This window comes from Protobothrops mucrosquamatus, unplaced genomic scaffold (assembly GCF_001527695.2).
Source record: "Protobothrops mucrosquamatus isolate PMUCROS unplaced genomic scaffold, P.Mucros_1.0 scaffold1329, whole genome shotgun sequence".
NCBI lineage: Eukaryota > Metazoa > Chordata > Lepidosauria > Squamata > Viperidae > Protobothrops > Protobothrops mucrosquamatus.
This window is the reverse complement of record NW_015387528.1, coordinates 575200-585739: the sequence shown is the minus strand read 5'-3', so window position 1 is coordinate 585739 and position 10540 is coordinate 575200. Positions and strand designations below refer to the sequence as shown.

Sequence of the window (10540 nt, the reverse complement as noted above, 5' to 3'; positions counted from 1 at the left end):
CAGCACACTCGGGGGAGGTTATTTTGAACAGGATGAACTGGTGGCTTCTCCTCCTGCGTTCAGCTCCATTAAAAACACAGGGTCTACTTCTGTTCCAACAACAGAAAGCCGCAATCCATTCCGTTCCTCCGCGGGGAAAGGCCCAGTTGCACAAACCCCAACAATCCTGAAGCCGAACCGAAGAGGAGGCTCCTTCACTTACTTCCACCTTAAATTCGTTGCTAACATAGCGTCCGTTGAGCTCCGAGCACACCAGCTTGAATTTTCGGTCAAAGAGCGAGACGGCGTGCCAGTTGCGGTACCGGATCAAGTGCAAAACCTCCTCGTAGCTAGCCATGGTGTCCACCCCTGCGGAGAACAAACACGGGTCAGCTAAAATCGATGCTGGTTGGGAAGGCTGTGTTTGGCAAAACCCCCCCCCCCCACACACACACACATCAGATGTTTTGCATTGACAACAAATGGAAATGTAGCCAGTCTTTTTCCCTTTCGCTTTTAGAGTTAGATGATGCTGGGAGGGGGAATGTGAAGGAGAGTCTAGCTAGACATAACAATAGTGTGTGAGAACCAAGGTTATTGAATGAAATAAGAGATAAGAATATGCGGGCTGGAGAACTGGAGGAAAGGTCTGCATTTCAACCTAATTGGAGAATGTGATTTATGACTATTAATTGGAGCAGAGAATTGTGCTTTGATACTAGGTGCCCAGGGGAGGGGAATTCGGGTTTTGGCTTCGATTATCTAAGTGCCGATATTATGCTACTTGAATAAAAGACTCTTATGGGTAAACAATGCCTCGAAGTTCTTTTGAAGGGTTTCATCTGTCGGAACCATGACATCACGATGTAGGACCTAGAGCAGGGGTCTTCAAACCTGGCCCTTTGATGACTTGTGGACTTCAAATCCCAGAATTCCTCAGCCAGGCATGCGTGCCTGGCTGAGGAATTCTGGGAGTTGAAGTCCACAAGTCATCAAAGGGCCGAGTTTGGAGACCCCTGACCTAGAGGGTCGTGGAAATGTAGCTGTGGCTTAGTGCAACGTGTCAAACTTCTCCAAGGGGGGGGAGCGACGGGGAGGGCCATACCGGTAAGGATGAGGCCAAGGCCAGAGCTGCTCATCTCCATTCCTTTCTGCTGCAGCCTCACCAGGTCGACCTCCAGGCTCTCTTGGTCCCGGTTCAGTTCCTCCCCCAGCACCGACACTTCGCAGGTGTCCAAATTATGCATGATTTCTTCGGACACCAAGGACTCTTGGACTGGAAAGGAGAAGAAAGGGGAAAAACCGATCAGGAGGAAGGAAACGAGAGAAAGTCCCATCCATCAAGTTAGTTTCCCAGGCTGGGATCTTTCCGTGGAATCTGCGCTGCCTACGAGGGACGCTGGATGCTTCTCTGTTCATCTCTAGCCTGTCCCGACTGCCAAATATGCCATTTTTAAATATATATATATATATATTTATTCGTATCCCGCCTTTATTACTTGTACAAATTAGGTAGCAAACATATCCAACACACATTTCTCCTCCTATTTTCTTCACAACAACCCTGTGAGGTGGGTTGGGCTGAAAGAGAGGGGCTAGCCCAAAGTCGCCCAGCTCGCTTTCATGGCTAAGGCAGGACTTGAACTCACAATCTTCCGCTTTCTAGTCTGGTACCTTAACCACTAGAAACCCCACCTCCCTTTTCTCCTTCCTTCCTTCCTTCCTTCCTTCCTTCCTTCCTTCCTTCCTTCCTTCCCTTTCTCCCTTCCCCTCCCTCCTCCCCTTCCTTCTCTCTCCCTCTCCTTCCTTCCTTCCTCCCTCCCTTCCCTCCCTCCTTCTCCTTCCTCTCTCCCTCCTCTCCTTCCTTCCTTCTCTCCCTCCCTCCCTCTCTCCTTCCTTCCTTCCTCTCTCCCTCCCTTCCTTACACCACCCACCTCCCTCAAACACCGCTGAATCTGATCCTGCGTCCACCGCTGACTTTCAGTGCAGAATAAAAAGAGAAATAATAAAAAAATAAAGCTCAGCCGAAAGGAAAATATCCTCTGAATTAACTTCTGCTTCAGTTTGATGGACGAGATGCTGCTTTGTCCCATTTTGGGAGAAAAGCGGTCGCTCGAGAAACGAAGAGAGAGCCCTGTGCAGCCTCTACTTCCCTGCTCCTCCTCTGGGTCTCACCTGTAGGGTCCTCCTCCCCCTCTCCCTCGGGCTCCACCTCCCGGGTGATGGTGCTGACGATCCGGAGCTCGGGGAAGAGGGACACGCCTTCGGGGCTCTCGAACTCCGAAGCCGAGCGGGCAAAGTGGTCGATGCCGCTCAGGCTGATCTTGGGCTCCTCGGGCTGCAGGACCACGACGTAGCCCTCCACGAGCGGGATGGCGATGCAGGCTTCCTTGTCGGCACACCTGGGAAGGTAAGGCGTGGGGGCCGTCAGCGGGGTGGTGGATTCCCACGGGAGAGTTTCTCTAACACTAGACCAGGGTTTTTCAACCTAGTGTCAACGCTGCTAATATTGAATATTCTTGCTTTGACAAAATATGCAGAACTGTCTGGTATTTTTAGAGTTAATTCAGATGACAGAGAAAAGGGAGGAGATTAGTAAGGAAAGCCCGGGAAAATGAACGGAAGTGAATCTTTGCCCTCCAAGTTAATTGGAAGATGTGAATCGTGACCCCAAAATAGGGGAGGGGAAATGCCTGGAATGTTATGTGCAAAGGGAAGGGAAATTCAGATCTTGGCATCCATCATGCCGTGCTGACACGTCTCTACACTAATAAAGGTTTTTTTTAGGTTAAACCATGCCTGAAAATTCTTTGAAGTGTTTCATTAGTCAGACACATGACACCTAGGCAACTTTAAGACAAGTGGACTTTAACTCCCAGAATCCTTGGAGTTGAAGTCCACCCGCCTTAAGGTTGCAAAGGTTGATAAAACTGCACTAGGCCGCCAACCCCTTCAACGTTATCTCCCAATCCTGACCTTGGTTATTACTCTTCATGTTATTAAATAACCCCCCTCCCTTAATTTATATTAATGCCTCCATGTCGAGTTTGGACCTTCAGGTCCACAGGGGGAAGCGCCGTCGTGCCTGTTCTGTAGAAAGCAGAGGCATACGGGCTCCCCCGGATAGGCCTTATGAGCTCAGTCTGCACCACCCACTCTAAAAAAACAACAACAATAATTTGTGCTTCCCTGTGCAGTGTGAAATTCAGCCACAATCTAGAGGTTTGCTTTGGGCACAGTTCGCAAGCATAGCAAGTTTGCTTCCGGGTGCTTGTCACCTTCAAAGCCCTTCGTGGCTTGGGACCAGGTTATCTGGGGGACCCTCCCTCGCCGGTCACATCTAGGGGACCCACCAGAGCGGGGAGGCAAGGAACGTTGAGGGTCCCGCAAGGCAAGCGTCCTGCCCTGTGAACCAAGCAGCCACTGAGTCAAAACCCTGGTTGCATCTCCTCTCCTCCGAACCGCCGCAAAGACTCACTTCACCGTGCTTGTAATTTTGATCCGCCGGATGCCGGGTGTGGGGAACTGGCGCGAGTTCACGTACGAGATGCGCTGCATGGTTTTGTCGAACCGCTCGATGTCATCCCCTTCTAAACTCAGGGCTGACTGGCTGGGATTCATGTGGATCTGAAGTGAAGGGGAATAGAATAGAATAGAATAGAATAGAATAGAATAGAATAGAATAGAATAGAATAGAAAAGAAAATATGGAATGGAATGGAATGGAATGGAATAGAATATAATGCAGAATAGAATAAAATAGAATAGAAAATATGGAATGGAATGGAATGGAATAGGATAGAATAGAATAATAGAATAGAATAGAATAGAATAGAATAGAATAGAATAGAATAGAATAGAATAGAATAGAATAGAATAGAAAATATGGAATGGAATGGAATAGAATAGGATAGAATAGAGAATAGAACAGAACAGAACAGAATAGTGGAATAGAATGTAGAATAGAATAGAATGTAGAATAGAATAGAAAATAGAATAGAATAGAATAGAATAGAAAATATGGAATGGAATAGGGTAGGATAGAATAGAGAATAGAATAGAATGCAGAACAGAATAGAAAATATGGAATGGAATGAAATAGAATAGGATAGAATGCAGAATAGAATAGAATAGAATAGAATAGAATAGAATAGAAAATATGGAATGGAATGGAATAAGATAGAATAGAGAATAGAATAGAATGCAGAATAGAATAGAATAGAAAATATGGAATGGAATGAAATAGGATAGAATAGAGAAGAGAAGAGAACAGAACAGTGGAACAGAATGTAGAATAGAATAGAATAGAAGAATAGAATAGAATGTAGAATAGAATGAACAGAACAGAATATCTTTATTGTCATTGTGTAACTCACAACAAAATTAAGTGCTGTCCACAGTGCACACTACACACAAATAAAAAACCACAAATCAGAACATACATAATATACACACATCCTTCACATTCTCTTCACCGTTGCGCTGCCCCTAATATTGCACTTCAATGTTGCCCTACACAGAGGTATTTAATATGGTTCCAGCTCTGGGAAGCTGAGAAGCCGCAAATTGCTAGGAAGGCAAGAAAACCTTGGCAATAAATAGTCTACCTTTGAATTTGTAAACAATTTCATCTTTGCTGACTGAGATGGGCAAATTGGGATGGGCTTTTGTCTCACATTTTTTGCCATGTGCTAAATAAATAAATGGGAAGGCGGCCAAAATGTAAGAAAACGGGAGCTTTTCAGCGGCATGCACTTTTTATGTTAAAGAAGCAAGGAACGTTGTAAACGTGGAACCAACTGCGGGCCTTGGCTTCGGCCAGAGATCCTGGGAGTTGCGGCGCAAGCAGTCTGGAGGCTGAAAAGTTGGTTCTCTGTGCCTTCCACGAGACCCGTGGCCCTTTCCGCAGCGGCCGTCTGAGAATTACCTTGAGGCCCTTCGCAGCGCCGTCCGCGGTGGGCAGGTCCAGGCCTTCCTTGCAGGTGTACAGGCAATCGATGACTTTCTTGCTCTCCAGCTTCCCCAAGCGGATGGTCAGGCCAGCCAGGTTGCCGCGGAAGAACTGAGCCATCCGCTGGTCACCCCCTGGGCGTGGAAGGAAAAGCAGTCGTATTTAGCTCAGGTGCTCGGCTGAGCACCCTGGCCTAGGTGCCAACTCACGAACCGCGCTCGGCTTCGCTTTCCAACGGCATGCAGTTAGTTGAGTCGCCCGTCCTGGAGGCCGACTTGCAGTGATGCTCAAGCACGATGGGGAGGGAAGGAAAATAAAAGATGCTCGTTCATGCAGCGAGGGGCAGGGATGGGATGAGCGAGCCTTGCTGTGGAACCAAGGGGACTTTAAGAGGACATCGGTCTGGCTGCCTTTATTTGAAGACAGCTTGTGTAAAATAGATCGACGATTACAACCCAACAGAAAAGGGAGGACTTCTTCCCAAGAGCCAAAGGTCCAGGATGGAGACTATAGTGAGAGCCAGGATTATGGAGAGGGGATGTGATGCTACATTTCCACCCGGTGATCAATTCATGAAATCCAGCCCTCGCGAGGGTTTTACTGAAATATTCTTGGGAGATCATATGAGTTGCTCCAGATCAGCGTTTCTCAACTTTGGCAACTTTAAGACGCCTGGACTTTCGACTCCCAGAATTCTGAGAGTCGGAGTCCATGCATCTTAAATTTGCCAAGGTTGAGAAATGCGGATGAAGCCTAGGAAAGCCTATCAAATCGGGAACGCTGCCTGTTCTAGTAGTCCTCTCCTATTGCCCCATTGATAAAAATCCATACCCAAAGAAAGTATTTTGAAACAACTGCTTTTGTACGCAAAAGGTTGGGAAACTCTGGGTCAGGTCCTGCTTCTTCTCCAAGGAAGCTTCCTTAGGATCTGCCTTAGGATTGGCTTTCCCCAAGTATGAGCCTGTGACAAAGAGATTGGGATGGGCCAGCGAACTTCCATGGCAGAGGATCCCCTGCGGATCAGGAAACGAATTACAGAGACATTGCTTTCGGTTGGCTGTTTAATTCTGAGGAAGGGAACTATGGGCCAATGAGAAGAGTCCGTGACGAGTCCCACCCTGCAGTACCCCCACCCACTAGGCCAGGGGTCTTCAAACGTGGCCCTTTGATGACTTGTGGACTTCAGCTCCCAGAATTCCTCAGCCAGGCACGGGAGTTGAAGTCCACTCCTCTTACAGTCTATATCAGGGGTCTTCAAACTTGGTCATTTGATGACTTGTGGGCTTCAACTCCCAGAATTCCTCAGCCAGCGTGCCTGGCTGAGGAATTCTGGGAGTTGAAGCCCACAAGTCATCAAAGGGCCAGGTTTGAAGACCCCTGCGCTAGGCCAAGGAGACTTCTCAACCTAGTTCATTTCGTGGCTTATTGACTGGTGTATGAACGCGTGATGAGGGGTTATTGCTAAAAGAGGAGAGGCGAGGAGAAACCAAAGAGGAAGTGAATATACATATATATATATACATAAGAAAAGTGCAATGAAAAGGGGGAAAAAAAAAAACAAGCTCGGCAACGTGATTATGTGTCCCTCCAATGGCCGTAGTAATGCAATGCTGGCCGGTCATGCTATGTGTGATGACGCCACGGCTTGCCTTGGACACGAAAGCATTAAAAAGAAAAATTAAAGACGGCCAGCAACCTGCAGGATTCTCTGTGGCTTTGTCGGTGTCATTCTCATTTTCCGTATACTCTGCGGAGAAGCAAGAAACAGGGAGGAGGAGGAGGAAAAGAAAAAACAGGAGCGGGCGGGTTAGGTAAGGGCCTGGATATTTCACCTGTCGCAGTTCAGGCCTGGATGGGTCACCCACCTGGGATTCCAGTTTGTTAGTGGGACCCAGAGGAAGGGCCTCCTCCGTGGTGGCTCCCTTCCTTTGGAACATCATCCCTGCAGACATTAGACCGGCCCCCACTTTGACAGTCTTTCGGAAGTCCCTAAAGATTTGATTTTGCCAGCCGGCCTGGGAACTCAAAGAGTTGCAAAGTGCATCAAATGGCTTATTTAATTGTGTGCTGTCGCCGATGGATGAGAGTTGTTATTTTTATTTTTATTTTTGTTTTATATATTGTCTATATTGTGTTTTTATTGCTTGTTAAGCTGCCTAGAGTCGCCGCGGGCGAGGCGGCGGCTGTATAAAATTTCTAAATAAATAAAATTAAAAAAACAAAACAGCGAAGCAAAGTTCGCAATGACCTTGTGGAGCGACTCTCCAGTTCTTGAGTCGAATAATTCGAAGGAAAAGCCAAAAAAGCGGCTGAACCCACCGATGAATTTGGATCCATTTCCCTCCCCCACCCCCCCATCCCGACAGTGCAGGAAGAGAGGAGAGAAAAAAGGGGGGATTGTCGTTCCTCTTTCTGCTAAAGCTCAACGGAGCGCTAAACATAATCCCCGATTGACTTACAATTCAATTATGGTCGTCAGATTCCTGCGTGAGCCTATGTTTGGCGCCTCGCACAACAGGAATAGAAAGTGGAGGATTACGGAAAAGGACTTTTTCCCCACTAACCTGATTTTTTAAAAAAAGTCCTTAAAAGCGGTCCTTAAAAAACTGTGCCATTAGGGGATTTCTATTTTTTTTTTTTTAAAGGAAGAATTACGGTGCAAAAATGTTGGCGTGGGACTTGCCTTCTTTAGACTAATCTGAGCATCCATTTTCTGAGGATGCCGATGACGTTGACGCTATGACTGAAGTCCTTATGCAGTCCCTGGAGAAGGGCTGTTTTAATCGGCTTTAAATGCTAGTTAAACTATTGGCTGCTGCAGTTTTAAGGCCCCCTTCCATCCCATACAGCAGTTCAGTGAATTATCCTGGCAAACATCCCAATCACTCACACAACCTATTGCGGGAAAGGCAGAGCCAGCGAAGAACGTGCTCACAAGACGTTTGGTTTTATATCTGTTTGAGCTCCTCACCCAGTTCACGTTCTTCGTTCTACTACATTTTTCTTCACCAACAGCTCTCAAGATGACAAACTAAGTGCTTCTCTCAAAAAGCAACTGCCTGAGCTGGAGAGAACTAGGAAAATGGGTGATCTGATTGCCTTTATTAAATCCGAGCTACTCTTTTGAACTTCTTTGCTTCAATCAGCCCGTTGCTCCTGATTGGATGAGTTGAAGACAATCTAACATCCACATGGGAGTCTGGCCCATCAATAAGCCGTCAAGGTAAAATCTAGAAGCTGTCTTACCTTGCCAGCAAGCTCCAACCACTAGCTGGGATTCTATCTTGGAGGGGTGAAGGGGATAATCCTCGGTCACCGGGAAGGGATCAAAGGAAACGCCATCGACGTAGAGCGTGGCCACCGGAAACTCTACGTTGAGGATGTAGTGGTGCCATTCCTGATCGCAAACCTGGAAGAGGAGCCAAGTGTTTAAAAAGACACCTGTATTTTGTTATTCCCAAAGGACAGGACCCGTTCCTGGCTCTACCTGTGAAAGATTCATAGCTTTAACTAGAGCTTAACAGGACACCATGGACAGTGGAACCTCCTGCTTTGCTGGAGGTGATCAAGGGAAGACAGGAGAGTTATCTGTGAGGGAGATTTTAATGAGGTTGTAATCTGGATTTGATGGGCCAGTGAGGGTCATAAACTAATGCAGATGGATAGTAATTGAAGATCGGGCACCTCCGGGTAGGATCGGCTTGAACCCTTGGTTGTGGGCCACCAACTAGATGAACCAAGGGGCCTAACTTACAGCCCCTTTAGGCCAGGGGTCCCCAACCTCCAGTCTGTGGTCCGGCACCGGGCCGCGGCATGCCAGCAACTGGTCCACACAAACAAGCAAAGCCCCATCTGCAGGATGCCGGCAGCACACAAAACCACTGGGGGCCTCTGTTTTAGGCCATCCATTTTGCAAATCAGTGGAGGGGAACTGCCCTAGGGTGGCTGAAATATCTTTGGGCCCACCTGATTCAGCCTCCAGTGGAATTCGGCCGGCTTGTAACTCTGCCCCTCGGAAGGATCCTGGCGGAAGAGGAAGACCAACCGGCAATTGTGCACGTAGAGGGAATAACGGTGACGGCTCATGTCTGCACAAGAAGATCAGAATTAGCCTCCCATCTCCGGCTCAGGGCGCGTTTGATGCTCTTGAAAAGTCATGGATCCCTTCCAGGGCTGGTCACTGCCATTGCCATCATTCACCGTCCCGGGCTGCAGCTGGGGGGAAGCCCACAACATCTGGAAGAAGCCCAGCTTTGAGCTAATAATAGGAGGAGAACTTTCCCTCTGGCTTGGTGGGAACCAGGCCAACTCAAGTTGAGCCAATAAACCACAGCTAAGTAGCGCAGCAGGCAAGCCCAGCGCCCTCTTTTTCCGACACCCGGAAACAAGGACTTAAAACGTTATCTCCAGACCCGTAATTGGCCTATTAATGTCCAATAAACGTTAACCCTGGGTGCAGAAGGCTTGGAGGCCTCCAGGAAGGGAAAAAGAAAGTTTTAAGAGCCAGAAGTCCAAATGCAGGGCGGGAATTCGCCGCTCCACGGAAGAGAGACCTTCACAGGATTCTAAACAAGCCAGCATATGTTTCTCGTAATTCTCTGTTTCCAAGCTTCCCTTTCTCAAGTAATTATTTCCAGCATCCCAAGATTATCCCCTCTTGTTAAGTGACGGGAAACACTTGATACGGCGCGAAACGAAGCTTGCAGTTCCCTTTTCCAGAGCCTGGATTCGGGGCACGTTCGGAATAAACACACTTTGTCCCTCTTTCTGGACCCTTCCCTAATTAAATTCATTCGGAGCCAATTAAAGAGAGAGAGAGAGAGATATATAAAGGCAACTCTTCTCTCCTTGTAACTCAAGAGACAAAGAACCTCGCAGCGGTTTAACAAGGGATGTGAACTTGAGCAATCCTCACAACCGCCGGGCAGACATTGATGAAATAGGCAGGTAAACTTCCTTCCCCCGTGCAGAAAGCAAACCGCGGTTTAACATTTTTTGCTTCCTTGAAAGCCAACCTTTTATTTTAGCTGGGGGAGAGAGAGAGAGGGGGGGGAGCCTCTTGCAAAGTCAGGCTAGTCTCCAAGTGACAAAAGAAGCCTCTTTTCTTTGCTCTGTTGTGAAACCCAAGCAATTACATTCCTCCTGGAATGGAGCCCACTTTAGAAAAGACAGCTTGCAGTGCCCAGACATTCAACCTGTTCAGAGAATACTAGACAAGGGTGGAGGGACGGGAGAGCGAAGGATCTTCTCTTGGGAGGGAGGGAGGGGGAAAAAAATTCAGATTTGCTTTGTTGTGTTTCCAAATATACCAAATTAATCAGCTTGTGACGTCTGCTAGGGCAGGGGTCCCCAATCCCCGGTCTGTGGACCAGTACCGGGCCGCAGCATGCCAGCAACCGGTCCGCACAAACAAGGGGGAGGGCCTTCTCTGTGGGTGCCCCCACCCTCTGGAACGAACTACCCCCCGAGATCCGGACGATCCCGGATCTCCTAACCTTCCGCCGCGCCCTCAAGACATGGCTTTTTCAGCAAGCGGGACTGACCTAGGGTGAATTTTAAATAGGGACAATTTTAATGATTTTAATAAGACACAGCTATAAATATTTGGTTT

At 47.8% G+C, this 10540-nt stretch overlaps 1 protein-coding gene across 1 annotated transcript in view; it reads right to left on the bottom strand.

Moving 5' to 3' along the window:
• Nucleotides 1–10540, bottom strand: part of CLSTN1 (calsyntenin 1) — a 37716-nt gene that overhangs the window by 5871 nt on the left and 21305 nt on the right. Inside the window, exons 9-16 of the mRNA XM_015821418.1 lie at nt 8896–9017; nt 8176–8338; nt 6626–6676; nt 4906–5063; nt 3458–3606; nt 2155–2381; nt 1085–1255; nt 199–348 (exon numbers count right to left, since the gene is read on the bottom strand). Of these exons, the coding sequence (XP_015676904.1) occupies nt 199–348; nt 1085–1255; nt 2155–2381; nt 3458–3606; nt 4906–5063; nt 6626–6676; nt 8176–8338; nt 8896–9017 (1191 nt within the window). The remainder of the gene's footprint in view (nt 1–198; nt 349–1084; nt 1256–2154; nt 2382–3457; nt 3607–4905; nt 5064–6625; nt 6677–8175; nt 8339–8895; nt 9018–10540) is intronic.